Source organism: Stegostoma tigrinum, chromosome 3 (genome assembly GCF_030684315.1).
Source record: "Stegostoma tigrinum isolate sSteTig4 chromosome 3, sSteTig4.hap1, whole genome shotgun sequence".
NCBI classification, from domain to species: Eukaryota; Metazoa; Chordata; class Chondrichthyes; order Orectolobiformes; family Stegostomatidae; genus Stegostoma; species Stegostoma tigrinum.
In genome coordinates, this window is record NC_081356.1 from 130,954,483 (window position 1) to 130,972,012 (window position 17,530).

The following is a 17,530-nucleotide window of genomic DNA, read 5'->3' on the forward strand; positions in this document are numbered from 1 at the left end:
ATCCGGTTCGGGCATTGTACTCTGGGATGGTGTTGTCATGTTAGCGTTGAGCTGATGTTGTGGTTCGTGGCGCTGCTGCCTCCTACTCCGGCTGCCGTCCCCGAGAGGAAGGAGACAGCAGAAGTCGTGACTCGAATGTCAGCGTGACGGTTGGCGACAGCAGATAACGGCCGCCGTCCTCGAGCGGAAGCAGTCCTGTCCTCTGAGGAGGCCGGGCGCTTTTGGGGGTGGGGGGTTGGTTGTTGATAAACGGGGCTCCCCCCACCCCGCGCACGCACACACCAGGGAGCGCGCGCGTGGACTGGGACCACCCGGCGACTGCAGCTGGCAACATGCACAGATTCCGAAAGTGGCTGTACAAGCCCAAGGTGAGCTCCAGGCTGAGTGATGCCTTTCTCTTCTGTATCTCTTGTCAATCACCAGCGAGTCTAAAATGTTGCCGCGATTTAAAAATCCACTTTTTTTTTCTTCTTAATGCTTAGTAAGTGGTGCGTTTCTTCATTTAGCGCCTTCAAGCTTCTACTGCTGGAGGCACGTTCAAACACCGAGTTTTCATGTTAAAGCACACAACGAATGTAACAGCACCAGGATATGAGGCATTAAATGCTATCGTTCTGTCTCCCTCATTGACGTCCGTACTAGCAGCAAGAAGGCGTATTGGTGAAATTCTGTTTGTTGACCCTGAATCTCTTTCTCCCCCCGCTGTTGAATGAGCAGTCGGGCTTTTGAATTAATGTGATGTTTCAAAAACACTATTGCGAAGGAAGCCCAGACCAACGCTTCTGCATTATTAGGGTTGAAATGTTACTTCAACTTTTAAATGTAATATTGTTTTCTGGCGAGGTGCTTGGAAATTTCTTCAGGGAGGTTAACTTCCATAATGTTTTCGGTTACACCGTTTCGCTGCTTTCCTTCGACAAATCGTTACCACAGCATGAAGCTATTGGTTAGGACTTTTACATTTAGGTTCGCAAGTGGCCTTTAGGTTTTCTGTTTTATTTCAAGTGTGTACGTACAATATTATGTATCGATAAGAAGGGGTTGAATTGTACCGCTTTTTCTGGGTTGCCCGATGATTCCTGGAATTGCTATGTAATCGCAGTAACTGCTCTTGAACTTTGAGACATTTTGAGTTCTTTCGACTTGAAACAAGTAACATAAATGAGAGTTTTGTTGTTTTCTGCTTTTGATAACCACGTTCAAAATATGTGGATGTCTTTGCGGGTTTTGCTACTAGTTGAGTGAAATTTTCAGTTGGCAGTCGCTGCCTGTGTGAATGACTGCATTATCGAATTGCAGTCTACTCGTCAATTCAGTGTTTGGAGGTTCTGATTGTGGAAGTACGTTGAAACAGCAACGGTAGGGAAATCAACTTCTTGCTCAATACAAACCTAGTTGATGTGTTTTTTAAAATCTGTCTTCAAAGGCGGATATGCACATATTAACTAATGTAGGATTGCCAGTGGTTTCAAAAACGTTGAAAGCTAGTTTCCTTTGCTTAGTTAAGTGTTTGGTATCATACTACCAAAGTCATGTTTATTTTTGACTACTACTTATGCTGTAAACCACGTCTTTGTTCCGACCGGTCACTCGTCATTTGGTAGATGTGGGAAAGCTCTCTCTTTTTAAAGTTGAAGTGTTTATTTACACTGATGTAAACTCTGCGTGTTTTGACAAGCACGTGTCAATGCTGACTGAGGGTTAACACTGCACAGTTTTTTTTACAGGTTTTAGAAATTGAAATATTTTAGTCTTTTTATCACTTACCTGATTTTATTTTTCCAAATAAACACACATTGTTTCGTAAACTAGTTCATGGTAAATTATTTTTAAAACCTGTATTTTCATTTACCAAAAATGATTTGAGATTAGCAGTGAAATTATTTGAATTTACAGTAATGAGAATCAACATGTCCCTTTTTGTAATGTTTTTGAGTTGATTTAGTTCCCCAAAATGAAATTGTTATATTTGAAGTATTTTGCAGTGCAAGATATAAGGAACTTGTTTTCCAAGTGATTTAAAATTTTTTTATTTTCCTTTCGTAGTTTTCATGCGCTGCTTTATTTAGCAGCTAGTGCGTAATGAAATGTTCAATGAGTTAGGCAAATAAACACATGAAGTTTTTCTTTGACAGATGTTGGGGGTTTATCACTAGTTATAATCTTGTCCTGAAAAGAAAATTATTTACTACTTGTGCAGCTGTTGTGCAAATTTTGATTTGCTTTTTTAGTAGTTTACTCTTACCTAGCCTTCTCTACTACTCGTGGTGCCATGGTCTTACGTTAAGTCATAAGGAGCAACGACACAACCCAAATTTATCTGTAATTTAGAAGGCCATGGGTATAGTTGATCAAGGTATTCAACATAGTCTGGATCATCACTGGCAATTGCTTGCTAACAGGTAAGATTGTCTAAGTTCTGTCACTGCTTGTGAGTCCTTGCGTGGCTGATGAGCCCAATCCTAGAGCTGCATCTTTGACTGCACATTTAGCAGGTGTGTCCAGGAGGTGAAATCAGTTCTTGGCTTTGAGATCATTGACCTTCCTTTCTCAGGTTCCTTTTCTGTAATTCCTGTAGGGTGTTCTCAAAAGAATTGTGACCCATCATAGAGTGCCAGGAGGCCCAGGTTCAAGCCTTGCCTGCACCAGAGTTGTCATGACATTTCTGGACAAGTTGATTAGAAAATATCAAAGTTAATGTCCATGTTCCCCTTTATTCATAAGGTTCCAACTAAAATGAGCTTGTCCTCTGTACAGTTCTCCAGTGGGTTCGCACATTGTGCCAAGAGTTTCGTTATAGGCAAGGAACTTCCAAGTAGTTCTTCGAGTTTCCTTGCTAATATTTGTTTAGCCCTCAATCTTTTTAAGAGTTCTGCAGAAGAGTCATGCTGGACTTGCAGTGTTAACTATTTTTCTCTTCAGATGTTGCCAGACCTGCTGAGTTTCTGATATTCTGTTTGTTTCAGACTGCCAGCATCTGCAGTATTTTGCTTTTATTTGAGGCATATCTTGGCATTTTAAAGAGTTTAAAATTGCAAATTTATAATTTCTCCACTGAGTGACTGGCCCTCCACTGATAATCCAGAATTTGCGGACTGAAGACCCTGTTTGAGAATTTGAATTGAATTTGAAAATAAGTAAAGAGCAGTAAAGGTGGCCATGAGTTTGTTGCAATTTTACAATATCCAATTATTTACTGAACCATTAATGAAGGAAACCTGTCATCCTTAACATGTTTTACACTATGACTAGTCTGACACCTGTGCGGTTGACTCTTAACTGCCTTCTGAAGTAGGTGAGTAGGCTAGTTAGGGATGGCGGTTTTAGTGTTGTCAGCAGTGCTATGTTGAGACCTGTGTGATGCATCAGTAGAAGTGCTGTGATATCTGATAGAAAGCCAAAGTTGTTAGAAATTCCCCCATTCCTATTTCATAGTCATACCTAGATCAAAGAAAGAGAGCTGCAGCACCACAAGCTATATCATTTAACCTGTTTTTCCTAATTAACCTGTTCAGAGATGTAATTAGAATCTTCTAGAGCAGTTGGGACTTGAACCCAGGTCTCTTGATCTAGGATTAGGGACACTACACAAGGACCACAAGAGGGCCATCTCAGACCCAGGCCATCATTCTAAGAATGCTTCGTAGTGTCCTCGCTGAACCACTTTCGGCTGTTTCATAAGCAAGACTTGGAAACAACATTTTTTACACTGAGTGGTATGTGGAATGAACTTTCAGACGAAGTTGTGGATGCAATTGCCATGTTTAGTAGACGTTTAGATAAACACTTGAATAAGAAATGTTTGGAGGGGTATCTGTCAAGTATGTGCAGGTGGGACTGGTTTAGTTTGGGATTGTGGACTGGCTGGACCGAAGGGTCTGTTTCCATTCTGTATGAAGTTATGACTCTGACTGTCTATACAGCAGGCCAAAGTTGAAACTCAGGCTGAAAAATGGAAAGCAACATCAGTATCTCCCAAGTCAGGCAATGACTTCCTCAGTGAGAGAATCTTAAAATCTCCTCTTATTTAGTGGTATTATCATCCCGGAATCTCCCACAATCAACATTTTTTTGGAGCTACCATTAGTCAGGAATTGAATTCAAGCAGCCATTAATTGGTTGCAAGGGGAGATTGAAGGTTAGAAGTTATGTCAAGTCATGTACTACCTGAGTGCACAAAGCCTGTCATTATGTATAAGGTACATGTCACAATGTGAAGGAATACTCTGCACTTGCCTGGGATCGTAGCTCCATTAATAATAAAACTTCTGTGGAGTTGAGGACAAAACTGATCATTAGATTGACATCTTGGCTGTCATTTTAGACATTGACTCTCTCTCCACTGCAGTCTCCCACATGCAACTCACTAAACCTCCATTTGATGGTACTTCCTAACTCTGTATTCTGTACCACCCAGGACAAGGGCACTGAATGTATGAGAGCACCATCACCTGCAGTTTCTCCAAGCCCCACACTGACATGCAAGTATATCCCTGTTCTTTAACTGTCAGTGTCAAACTCCTGCAAACACTTCTTCTCCCCCTGCCCTGCCCCCCCCCAAAAAAAACAGGTGTACGAGCTTTACATGGGTTACAGCGGTTCAAGGGAGAGTGTTCATTTTTTTTGAGGGACTGACCTTGGAACGTGGGTATCACCGGCAAGCATTTCATCCACTAGCGAGTTTTGAGAAGATTTGTAGCTCAGGTTGACGTTCTAGATGTGAGTTTGCTCGCTGAGCTGGAAGGTTCGTTTTCAGATGTTTCATCACTATACTAGGTAACATCAGTGAGCTTCTGACGAAGTGCTGGTGTTATGTCCCGCTTTCTATTTATCTGGTTAGGTTTCCTTGGGTTGGTGATGTCATTTCCTGTTCTTTTTCTCAGGGGATGGTAGGTTGATTTGGAGCCAGTGTGTTTATTGATGGAGTTATGGTTGGAAGGCCATGTTTCTAGGAATTCTCGTGCGTGTCTCTGTTTGGCTTGTCCTCGGATGGATGTGTTGTCCCAATCAAAGTGGTGTCCTTCCTCATCTGTATATAAGGATACGAGTGATAGTGGGTCATGTCGTTTTGTGGCTAGTTGATGTTCATGTATCCTGGTGGCTAGCTTCCTGCCAGTTTGTCCAATGTAGTGTTTGTCACAGTTCTTGCAAGATATTTTGTAGATGACGTTCGTTTTGCTTGTTGTCTGTATAGGGTCTTTTAAGTTCATTAGCTGCTGTTTTAGTGTGTTGGTGGGTTTGTGGGCTACCCTGATGCCAAGAGGTCCGAGTAGTCTGGCAGTCATTTCGGAAACAGACAACAAATAAAACGATTGCCATCTACAAAATACAAGTTATGGCTCCGCAGATACAGTTCATGTTAAATGCAGCAAGACCTGAAAAAACATATGATATGAGCAAAATTACGCCATTCACCCCATCAAGTCTGCTCCACACTTGAACAAATAGACTAAACGGGCTCAGAAACCATAACCACTCTCCCCTACATCAAAGACATTTCCGAAATGACTGCCAGACTACTCGGACCCCTTGGCATCAGGGTAGCCCACAAACCCACCAACACACTAAAACAGCAGCTAATGAACTTAAAAGACCCTATACAGACGACAAATAAAACAAACGTCATCTACAAAATATCTTGCAAGAACTGTGACAAACTGGCAGGAAGCTAGCCACCAGGATACATGAACATCAACTAGCCACCAAACGACATGACCCACTATCACTCGTATCCTTACATACAGATAAGGAAGGACACCACTTTGATTGGGACAACACATCTATCCTAGGACAAGCCAAGCAGAGACATGCACGAGAATTCCTAGAAGCATGGCATTCCAACCGGAATTCCATAAACAAACACCTTCACTTGGAGCCAATCTACCATCCCCTGAGAAAAAGAACAGGAAATGACATGCCCAACCCAAGGAAACCTAACCAGATAAATAGAAAGCGGGGCATAACACCAGCGCTTCGTCGGAGGCTCACTGATGATGTTACCTAGAATGATGACGAAACGTCTGAAAACGAACCTTCCAGCTCAGCGAGCAAACTCACATCCAGAACCTCAACCTGAGCTACAAATCTTCTCAAAACTCGCTACTACTTTGTACTTGCCTGGGTGAAGCCAACTTCAACTAAATTCACCTGACAGCATCCAGGACAGCTGCTTGATTGACACCAAATTCCCTTCTGAAAGCAGCATTGTGCACTGTGTGGAAATTCACCAAGGCTCCTTAGCATCTTCCAAGCCCGTGACCGTTCTTCCTGGAAGGTCAAGGATAGCGGATACATGGGGAAAATAATTAAGGGAAAAGGAACAATTTTCCACAACAGAAAGTCAGTAAGCCTATCCCTTTTTTAGTCAAAATTTCTCACTTAGAAAGCTGAAACACAATAGAATTTGAGGCTACTTGTTCACAAAAGCCAAGCATTTAGAATTCTCAAGGGGCTTGACAGGATAAATGAGAGGATACTTCCCCTCATGGGACAGTCTAGGAACAGAGGGCAAGTTCTCCAAATCATTGACCTTCTGACTTAAGAAATATTTCACTGATCATTGACCTGTTGTCAGCTCAAAATCCCATAATCCCTCTCTCCCCAACAGCATTGTAAGTTTGTCTACACTGAATGGATTCAAAAAGGCTGCTTGTCACCGCTTTTTCCAAGGCAGTTAGGAATAGGCAATCAATTCTGGTAGTGGTACATCACCTGAATTTGATTTATAAAAATGTGGATGCAAAATTGGCTGGGTTGTGATAAATCCACTTTTTTTTGTTTTTTTTCTCCCTTTTTGGCCTGGAGAATTGTTTTATTTTGCGATCCAAGTTCCCCATACGTCAGAGTTGGGACCCTTGCTGTTTCCTGATGGGTAGTAGTAATCTGGACTTTGCTTCTGCACCAGCACTGTATACAGTGGTTGACTGGCATGCGTTTGAACCATTCTGTATTCTGTTACAAACACTTCTGGTGCATGCACATTGTCTGTCTGAGCCAAGGTACCAGAAAAATAGCAACACTAGTGGATAAGACTATAAGAAATCAGAACGGGAGTAGACCGTTTGGTCCTTCAAGTCTGCTCTACTATGCAGGAGGATTGTGGCTAATCCAAGATTTCTCAGGACTACTTTCCTGTTGTTTTCCCCATATTTCTGGATCTCCCCTACCGATTAAAGAATCTATCTGAGCACTAAATATAAACAAAGACTCTGCCTGCCTACACCTCTGTGACAAACAGTTGGAAAGACACTTTGTCCACCTTGCTCCCACCCACCTTTCTTTCTCCCCACCCCCCCCCCCCCCCCCCTCACACACACACACTGCGGGGGGTGGAATGCTGGAAGAAGAATTACTCTGCAACTCAACAGCAAGTCGGTGCCACGTTATTCTAAGAGTATGCCCTCTGTTCCTGGACTGTCCCATGAGGGGAAACATCCTCTCAGTTACCCTGTCAAGCCCTTTGAGAATCGTAAACGCTTGACTTTTGTGTACAAGTAGCCTCAAATTCTATTGTGTTTCAGCTTTCTTCTAAGTGAGAAATTTTGACTATAAGGGATAGGCTTCCTGACTTCCTTCTGTTGTGGAAAATTGTTCCTTTCTCCCTTAATTACTTAATGCTGCAAATGAATTTGTCAGAATTTATTTTTAGGATACATTTTGTAGGAATGATAAATCAGGTGTTTACAGATTGCTCTCCTGAGTGTTAACTTATTTGGCAAGACCGTAAGACATGGATGAAGAAGCCTCTCCTGGCTGATCCTCAACTTCGCTATCTGGTTTTTCTCCAAATCCCTTGATTGCCTTAGTGATTCAGAATATGTATCTCTGCCTCGAATAAAATGAACAACCTAGTTTTGATAGATTTAAAATGAAAATGAAGATTCGCTACTCCTCAAACAATTTTTGTTTCTGTTTCTTTCTTAAATGTGTGGCTGTTTACTCTGAGATTATGCCCACTGTTTTTAGAATCTGCCATAACAAGAATCTACTTCACATCTGTCAAGTACTTAGTGTCATAGAGCTGTATAGCATTGATACAGACCCTTTGGTCCAACTTGTCCGTGCAGACCAGATATCCAAAATAAATCTAGTCCCATTTGCCAGCATTTGGATTTGGCCCATACCCCCTCAAAAGTCTTCATATTCGTGTACCCGTCCAGATGCCTTTTAAATGTTGTAATTACACCAGCCCTGACCAGTTCCGCTGGCAACTCATTGCATATGTGCACCACCTTCTGCGTGAAAAAGTTACCCCTTAGATCTCTCTCAAATCTTTTCCCCTTTCACCTTAAATCTGTGCCCTTTAGTTTTGTACTTGGCTCCACTGGGGTAAAGACTTTGTCTTCATCCTGTTTGTGCCCCTCATGATTTTATAGACTTCTGTAACGTCACCCTTCAGCCTTTGATTCTCTAGGGAAAGTAGCCCCAACCTATTCAGCCTCTCCTATAGCTCAAACCCTCCAACCCTGGCAACATCCTTTTAAATCTTTGCTGAATCTTTGTAGTTTCACAACATCGCTCCAATAGCAGGGGGACCAGAATTGAACACAGAATGCCCTGTACAGCTGCAACATGACCTACCAACTCCAACACTCAATGCTGTTACCTATAAAAGAAAACATACCAAATGCTGCCTTCACTACCCTATCTCTGTGCGACTCCACTTTCAAGAAACTGAGCCTGCACTCCAAGGTCTCTTCGTTCAGCAACACTCCCAGGACCTTACCATTTAAGTGTATAAGTCCTGCCCTGATTTGCCTTTCCGAAATGCAGCACCTTAGATTTATCTGAATTAAACTCCATCTGTGACTCCTGGCCCACTTGAAAAATCTTGTTTTGGAATAAGTTTGCCTCTCATCCTTTTAAACTGAGCACAGGCCCAGCCTACTCACCCTTTGCTCCATGTTTGCAATCAGTCTAATGAACATCCTCTGGACTGCCTCCGATGTCAGCACATCTTCTCTTAGATAAGTAGATGAGGTATGGTCTGACTAGTGCTGTAACAATGTAAGGCAAGACTGCCAATTTTATACTGCATTCCCTTTGGAATAAAGGCCAACATTCTAACATTGCATGCTTTAATGGGCAAGGGCAAAAAATAGGAGGAAGCCATTCAACCTCTTAAGCCAGTGCTACACTTTAACATGATCGTGGCTAATCATCCAACTCAGAACCCCTGTTCCTGTTTTTTCCCCGTATCTTTGATACTTTTAGCCTTTTTAACAATGTTACTCCTTAAACGTTCAATGACTGCCACAGAAAGCTGTTGCGGTCCAGAGTGTACTTGTCATGCTAGCTCTGTGATCTTACATGAGAGTCCCCAGAACCTTCTGTGCTGCCTTATACACTTTTTCTTCAAAATGCACAAACTCATTATGTCCCACATCTAAGTTTCCAAAAGCTCACTTAATCTGTGCATATTCCTCTGTGGACTTTTTTTTTGTCAGCCTCACTACATGTCTTTCTCACCTATTTTTGTATTCTGCAAACTTGGCATTCAGTTTCTTCATCCAAGACAACAATATGCATTGTTAATAATTGTGACCGCAGCATTCTTAGTTACAGTTTGTACTTTACTTCCTACCGGCTTTTGCCCCTTGTTTATTTAATATTTTTGGAACGTTGTTGATAAGACTGAAAGTATTCATCCATTCTGTGCCATGTCCTGGTTGTCTCGCCAAGGTAAATGTTCACTTTGGTCTATCTTATTTTTCCTTTAAAGAAGCTCTTGCTGCCTGGTTTTTACAATGCTTGCTGGTTTTCTCCCCCTTTATTATTTACTGCTGTGGTTATTACTTGGCAGACATGGGAATATCATTCTGATTGACGTTCAAAGTAATTTTTTCACCCATTTATTTGAGAGAGAACTGCCTGAAGGTCTGTGCTTCCTTTGTCGGATGATCAAAACTATTTGAATTGTTGCCTTCTCCTAATTTTTGAGAACTCAACAATACATCTTTTCTTTATCCAATTTTTATTATCCCGATACATTTAAAACATTTGAATTTAAAATGATAGTGGCTTATTTGCCTATCACCAGAATGTATTGAGCCCAATTTCTTTTCTTGCTGTGCTATCTGATCTGACAAATTATTACATAATACCATTTGGGTTGTTCAAAGAAGCTATGATTCCAATCAAATACAATGTATTGGTATCATAACAGAAATAAAACATCTGTTAGTGAATGGAATATAGAACATGGAATATTACAGTGCAGTACAGGCCCTTCGGCCCTTGATGTTGCGCCGACCTGTGAAACCAATCTGAAGCTTCTCTAACCTATACTATTCCATGATCATCCATAAGGTTTATCCAATGACCATTTAAATGCCCTTAAAGTTGGTGAGCCTATACTGTTGCAGGCAGGGCATTCCACATTCTTACTACTCTGAGGAAAGAACCTCTCTATGACATCTGTCCTATATCTATCACCCCTCAATTTAAAGCTATGTCCCCTCATGCTAGCCATCACCATCCGAGGGGGAAAAAGGCTCTCACTGTCCACTCTATTTAATCCTCTGGTCATCTTGTATGTCTCTGTTAGGTCACCTCTTAACCACCTTCTCTCTAACATAAACAGCCTCAGCTTTTCCTCATAAGACCTACCTCCTGTACCAGGCAACGTCCTGGTAAGTTTCCTCTGCACTCTTTCCAAGCTTCCACATCCTTTCTATAATGCGGTGACCAAAACTGTACGTAATACTCCAAGTGTGGCCGCACCAGAGTTTTGTACAGCTGCAACGTGACCTCATGGCTCCAAAACTCAATCCCTCTACCAGTAAAACCTAACACACCGTACACCTTCCTAACAACCCTATCAACCTGGGTGGCAACTTTCAGGGATCTATGCACACAAACAGCAAGATCTCTCTGCTCATCCATGCTACCAAGAATCTTGTCATCAGCCCAGCAGTCTGTATTCCTGTCACTCCTTCCAAAGTGCATCACCTCACGCTTTTCCACATTAAACTCAATTTGCCACGTTTCAGCCCAGCCCTGCAGCTTACCTACGTCCCTCAATAACCTGCAACATCCTTCTGCACTATCCACAATTCCACCGACTTTAGTGTCATCTGCATATTTCCTAACGCGTCCTTCTACGCCAGCATCCAGGTCATCTGTAAAAATGACAAACAGCAGTGGCCCCACAACAGACCGTTGTGGTACACCACTAGTAACTGAACTCCAGGATGAATATTTCCCATCAATCAACACCTTCTGTCGTCTTACAGCTAGCCAATTTCTGATCCAAACCGCTAAATCATCCTCAATCCCATGACTCCATATTTTCTGCAATAGCCTACCATGGGGAACCTTTATCGAACGCTTTACTGAAATCCATATATACCACGTCAACCTCTTTACCTTCATCCACCTGTTTGGCCACCTTCTCAAAGAACACAGGTTGTGCCTCCACAAAACTTACTATCCTTCACACAACCGTGTTGACTATTCCTAATCAAATTATTCCTTTCTAGATGGTTATAAATCCTGTCTGTTATAATCCTCTCCAACACTTTACCCGCAACCAAAGTAAGGCTCACTGGTCTATAATTTCCAGGGTTGTCTGTACTCCCCTTCTTGAACAAGGTGTCAACATTTGCTACCCTCCAGTCTTCTGGCACTATTCCTGTAGACAATGACGACATAAAAATCAAAGCCAAAGGCTCGGCAATCTTCTCCCCAGCTTCCCAGAGAATCTGACAAATTATATGCAATCAAGTAGCTTTTAGATACCTAAAGAATACTGCTTGCTCTATCCAGGACATGCCTGCATGTGAGCTTAGCCATAATTTTGTTCACTTTGTACATCATTATAGAAGGCCCATCTCAGGATTTGATGGCTTAATCATTCCAGTCAGCTCCAGTTCAAGATAACCAAGCGCGAAGCTGGATGAACAGAGCAGGCCAAGCAGCATCTCAGGAGCACAAAAGCTGATGTTTCGGGCCTAGACCCTTCATCAGAGAGGCTCTCTGAAGGGTCTAGGCCAGAAACGTCCACTTTTTGTGCTCCTGAGATGCTGCTTGGCCTGCTGTGTTCTTCCAGCCCCACGCTTTGTTATCTTGGATTCTCCAGCATCTGCAGTTCCCATTATCTCAGCTCCAGTTCAAGTTTTTTTTCTAGTGAATTGTTATTTGCTTTGAGTAGCATGTTAAGCCAGCTTTCTGTAATGATTCTCTACATCTGCAGCAAGGCTTTTTGGTAGAGAGCAAACCTGCTTTATGCTGCATTGTCTTTTATCTACTGGACTTGAAATTGCATGACTTACATCATTTTAAGTTTGATTCATTCAACAAAGCTGTAGCCTGATAGAGTTGCACATTATTGTTTTATACGATTGTTAATTTAGAATTTTGTTGCAATAACTTTATTGGAACAATTATTCTTTTGTACTTAAGTACAAGAAGCTGGAAAATAGGTTTGCCTGATGCATATACTACAAGATTGCATACTTGGATCTATTGTATTGTTGTTTGATCAATTGATATTGAGGACTTCTATCAAAACTGTGCCTGACATGTGAATTTCTTTAAATTAGATTTGATTTGGGAACACTGAAGTACAGATAAGAAGTGATATTTTGCAGTATGTAAATGTTCTGTGGAAACACTTGAGTCACAACAGACTGGAATTTGCTGTGATGTCAACCCTGTGTACAGTTGCTAATTGGCATTTAAGTCTGAAAGTTCAGGTTCAAATCATGAAATCACTGTAGTTAATGAACCTCAAAGTAACCATCAGTACTTTGGTAATGGCTGATCTTGCTGGTCTTCTCATGTTTTCGAGGTGGATATCTTATAAATTTGGTTGCATGATTGACTGAGCAGCACTGATTAAGACAACCTCAATTTTAAAATCATTTAGTTCACTGTAACAAGGAATTAATGATCCCTTTTTGTATTAATTGGATGTTTTGAGCTAAGAAAATGTTTTGAGAAACTTGGTATTACATGTTGGGCCCTGCAAATTCCTGCATGATTGTTTGGAAATTTAGTATGCTGAGGGCACAATTTTGGATATCACAACAATGTGGCATCATGGTTTTGAAGACCAATGTACTGGTCATCAGTGGGAATCCAGCTTCAGTTTACTTTTCAGAAGCTTAATTTAAAAACTTGGTTATAATGCTGTGATGCAAAACTGCTTTGTCCTTTAATTTCAGTGAAAAACTAACCTGCCTGTAACCAAGTGAATCTTTATTTTGCTAGTTCACGCAATGAAGATCTGTACTGTGGTGCTTTAAAATTAGATCTGGAGTTGTGCTATCCAAATCAAGATTGATTAGAAAAAGCAAGTTTAAATGTTAAATTTCTTGAGGTTGTAGATATGCTTGCTGAGCTGGTGGTTTGGTTGTAACCATTTTGTCACGCTGCTTGGTAACATGGTCAGTGCGCCTCCAGTGAGGTGTCGGATTAGTTTTTTCAGGTATTCACTGTTATCTCTCGGACCACAACAGAAAGACACCACACCACCAAACTCTCTAATCACCTTACCATACATCAAGGACATTTCAGAGATAATCTCAAGACCACTCAGACCCCTCTGTCAGGGTAGCCCTCAACTGACAAATGACAGCTACTGACAAATGTCAAGATCCCAAAACCAGCAAAGCCGGTGCTGTGTACAAAATACCATGCAAGGTCTGAGAAACATTACATAGGACAAACCAGAAGAAAACTGAATACGAATACACAAACAGCAACTAGCCACCAAGAGATACGAACAATTCTCACTTGTCTCACTCCACACGGACAATGGGCAACATGAATTTGACTGGGATGACGTAATTGCACAAGCCAACCGGAGGCTCATGAGGGAATTCCCGGAGGCCTGATACTCCAACCGGAACTCCATTGAATTAGTCCCTGTGTGCAAACCACTGAGAAACAGAACTGGAAAGAATACCAACTGCCCCAGCAAACCGAGGTGTATAAATAACAAGCAGGGCTAAATGCTGATGCTTCACCTGAGGCGCAGTGATGATATTACCTAGCAGGGTGATGAAATGTTTGCAACCAAACCCACTGGCTCAACGAGCTTGTCCACAACCTGAGCTACAAACCTTGTCAAACATTAAACTTCTTTGCATTTGAGGAAAAAAAACCATAGACTCGTAATGGAGTATGGTCCCAAATGCGAGAGTTACTTTCTTGATATAATTCACCCAAGGATCTGTGTTAATCTTCTTGGAATTTCTGACAATTATCAAAAGTTAACTGGACAGACGTAATTTCCTTCATTTGCCTCAAGCTCCTCATTTTCTGCATGGGTTGTTGAAGAGCCACTGAGTGCAATACTCTCCAGCTTTTCAGCACTCAGTCGATTCCTTTCGTAACACTCCTATCCTGGGTATGGTCAGTTAACTGAGCCAAAATTGAGATCAAGCTTTGGATGCCTAATTTACTATACTACTAGGCAACCTAATGGTTTAACACAGATACCAGTGGTGTAACTTGTGGAATATGAATACTTGGACCTGCGAAAAATGCTTGAATGTTTTCCCCTCAAATGAGATTTGTGACTTTAATTCTGTGTACAATTACCTTGAAGGATTCCTGAAGACGACAGTGTTGATTTGTACAAAAATGTTGTCCTTTAGGCCTTTATAAATGTTAAATGTTGATAACATTTGAGCATTTGGATACTTGAATGCAAGTTTTCCAAATTCTGATCAAAGGTACAATTTAACTGCTATTAAAACCTTCTGACAAGTTACCTATTGAGCCTAAATATGTAATTTTCTTGTGATCAACAAGAGGGAAATGGCAGGAGTCACTCATAATGAGCAAGAATGATTTGTTATAGATTCAATATGCAGCTTTCAAAAATGCGTGTTTTTTTTTAAAGCAAGGTTATTTTGGCATGACAGTCTGATAATATTATCATGTGTATCTTGAGACTATACAACATAGGAGCTGAAGTTAACCATTCAGCCTGTCCAATGTCCTCTGCTATTAACTAAATTCATGGTTAATCTGATAATCCTCAATTTTTTAATTTACTGGCTTTTCCCCATAACCGTTGATTCCCTTACTGAATCAAAATCTGTCCTCTAGCCCTAGGTTCTCCCACAAGGGTCAACAATCTTTTTGCATCTACCCTGTCAGGTCCACCTGAGTGTTGTATGTTTCACTGAGGTTGCCCTTTATTTTTCTATTTTCCAATGAGTACAGAAACGAATGAGTCTCATGTCATTTGTAGGGAGATTATGGGGAGAAAATTTAAGGAGTGCATCTATCTCCAGTTAGAGTGGCGTGATCTGGGATAGTTAGCATGGAAGTCAGGTGAAACAAATTTGGATGTGTTTTCACCAGATGTGTAGATGAGAGTAGTTAGTTTATATGGATTTTGGCATGCCTTTGACCAGGCCTGCATCCGAAACTTAGCAAGAAGGCAAATGCACACGGGATACAGAGTAACTTAACAAAGTGGATCAAAATTGTTGAGTTGTAAGAGACAAAGGGTGATGCTCGAAAGCTGCTTTAGTGATTGAAAGCCTGTGTCCGGTGGCATACCACAGGGATCTGTGCTCGATCCCCTGTTATTTGTCATTTATAAAAGAACATCGATGATTGTGTGGGGGCTGATGTTTTGGGCCTAGACCCTTCTGATGCTGCTTGGCCTGCTGTGTTCATCCAGCTCTACACCATGTTATCTCAGATTCTCCAGCATCTGCAGTTCCTACTATCTGTGTTTGGGGGGATGAATTAGTAAATTTGCGGATGACAAAGACTGGTCAGGTAGGTAAGTAAGGTTGAGTACCTTAGGCTACCAGAATGATGGAAAGGGTGACTGGTGGCAGATGGAATTTGACCCTGAAGAGTGAGGTCATAAACCTTTGGAAGGAAGAGTTTGACAAGAAAGAATTCAAAGAATAGCGTGATTCTAAGAAACTGTGGAACAAGGGGAATTTGTTTCATCCTTAAGTCTGTGAAGATGGAAAGGCATAGAACATAGAACATAACAGTACAGGCCCTTTGGCCCACAATGTTGTGCCGTGGAATATTCCTAATCCAAAAATAAAATAACCTAACCTACATTTCCCTCAATTCACTGCTGTCCATGTGCATGTCCAGCAGCCGCTTAAATGTCACTAATGACTCCACTTCCACGATTACCACTGGTAAACTATTCCATGTGCTCACAACTGTCTGGGTGAAGAACCCCCCTCTGACGTCTCCTCTATACCTTCCTCCTAACACCTTAAAACTATGACCCCTCGTGGCAGTCAATCCTCCCCTGGCGAAAAGTCTCTGGTTATCGACTCTATCCATGCCTCTCATTACCTTGTACACCTCAATCAGGTCACCTCTCTTCCTCCTTCTCTCTAGAGGAAAAAAAGTCCGAGCTCAGTCAACCTGTCCTCGTAAGACAAACCCTCCAGTCCAGGCAGCATCCTGGTAAACCTCCTTTGCACCCTCTCCAAAGCCTCCACATCTTTATTATAATAGGGCGACCAGAACTGGACACAATATTCCAAGTGTGGTCTCACCAGGGCTTTGTAGAGCTGCAGCATAACCTCGCGGCTCTTAAACTCGATTCCCCCTGTTAATGAAAGCCAAAACACCATATGCTTTCTTAACAACCTTATCCACCTGGGTGGCAACACCAAGATCCCACTGTTCCTCCACACTCCTGAGAATCCTGCCTTTAATCCTATGTTCAGCATTTAAGTTCGACCTTCCAAAATGCATCTCTTCGCATTTATCCAGGTTGAACTCCATCTGCCACTTCTCAGCCCAGCTCTGCATACTGTCAATGTCTCGCTGAAGCCTGCAATAGCCCTCGATACTATCAACGGCACCTCCAACCTTTGTGTCATCAGCAAACACACTAACCCACCCCTCAACCTCCTCATCCAAGTCATTTATAAAAACTACGAAGAGCAGAGACCCAAGAAGAGAGCCCTTCGGGACACCACTCAGCACTGACCTCCATGCAGAATACTTACCATCTACAACCACTCTCTGCCTCCTGTCAGCCGACCAATTCTGAATCCAGACAGCCAAATCACCCAGTATCCCATACCTCCTGACTTTATCAATGACCCTGCTGTGGGGAACCTATATCAAATGCCTTGCTGAAGTCCAGTAGTGTGGTGAAAAAGGCAGATGGTATACTTGCCTTTAACAGTTGAGGCATAGATTACAAAAACAGGGAAGTCATGGAAAAATGTTTCTGAATTTTTTTTAAAAAGTTTTTTTTCAGTGATTAGTACCCCCCCCACCCTGTATTGACTGTGACTCTCAGTGCCAGGGGCTCTGGGGGTAGATTTGTGTGACTGGAGTGGATTTTGAACTAATACATAAATAGTCAAAACTTAGGAAGTAGCCATACTAGATCTGGAATTAAGGAATGAGCCTGTTTGAGTGATTTGAAATTTCAGTGGGCAAGCATTTTGGATATGGTGGCTATAATTTAGTAAGTTTTAAGTTACCTATGGATAGGAATAAGAGCACCCTCTGGTGAAATTACTAAATAAGGGGCAGGCTGAGTACCATACTATTAGACAGGAACTGGGGAATG

The 17,530-nt window shown here is 41.8% G+C and overlaps 1 protein-coding gene across 3 annotated transcripts in view; it reads left to right on the forward strand.

Moving 5' to 3' along the window:
* Positions 1–44: 44 nt before the first annotated feature.
* zfyve28 (zinc finger, FYVE domain containing 28) overlaps positions 45–17,530 on the forward strand; it is a 202,988-nt gene continuing 185,502 nt past the window's right edge. For all 3 annotated transcript variants that reach the window (XM_048527089.2, XM_048527088.2, XM_048527090.2), the window contains exon 1: positions 45–368. In XM_048527089.2, coding sequence (XP_048383046.1) covers positions 333–368 — 36 coding nt within the window. In that variant the 5' untranslated portion in view covers positions 45–332. The remainder of the gene's footprint in view (positions 369–17,530) is intronic.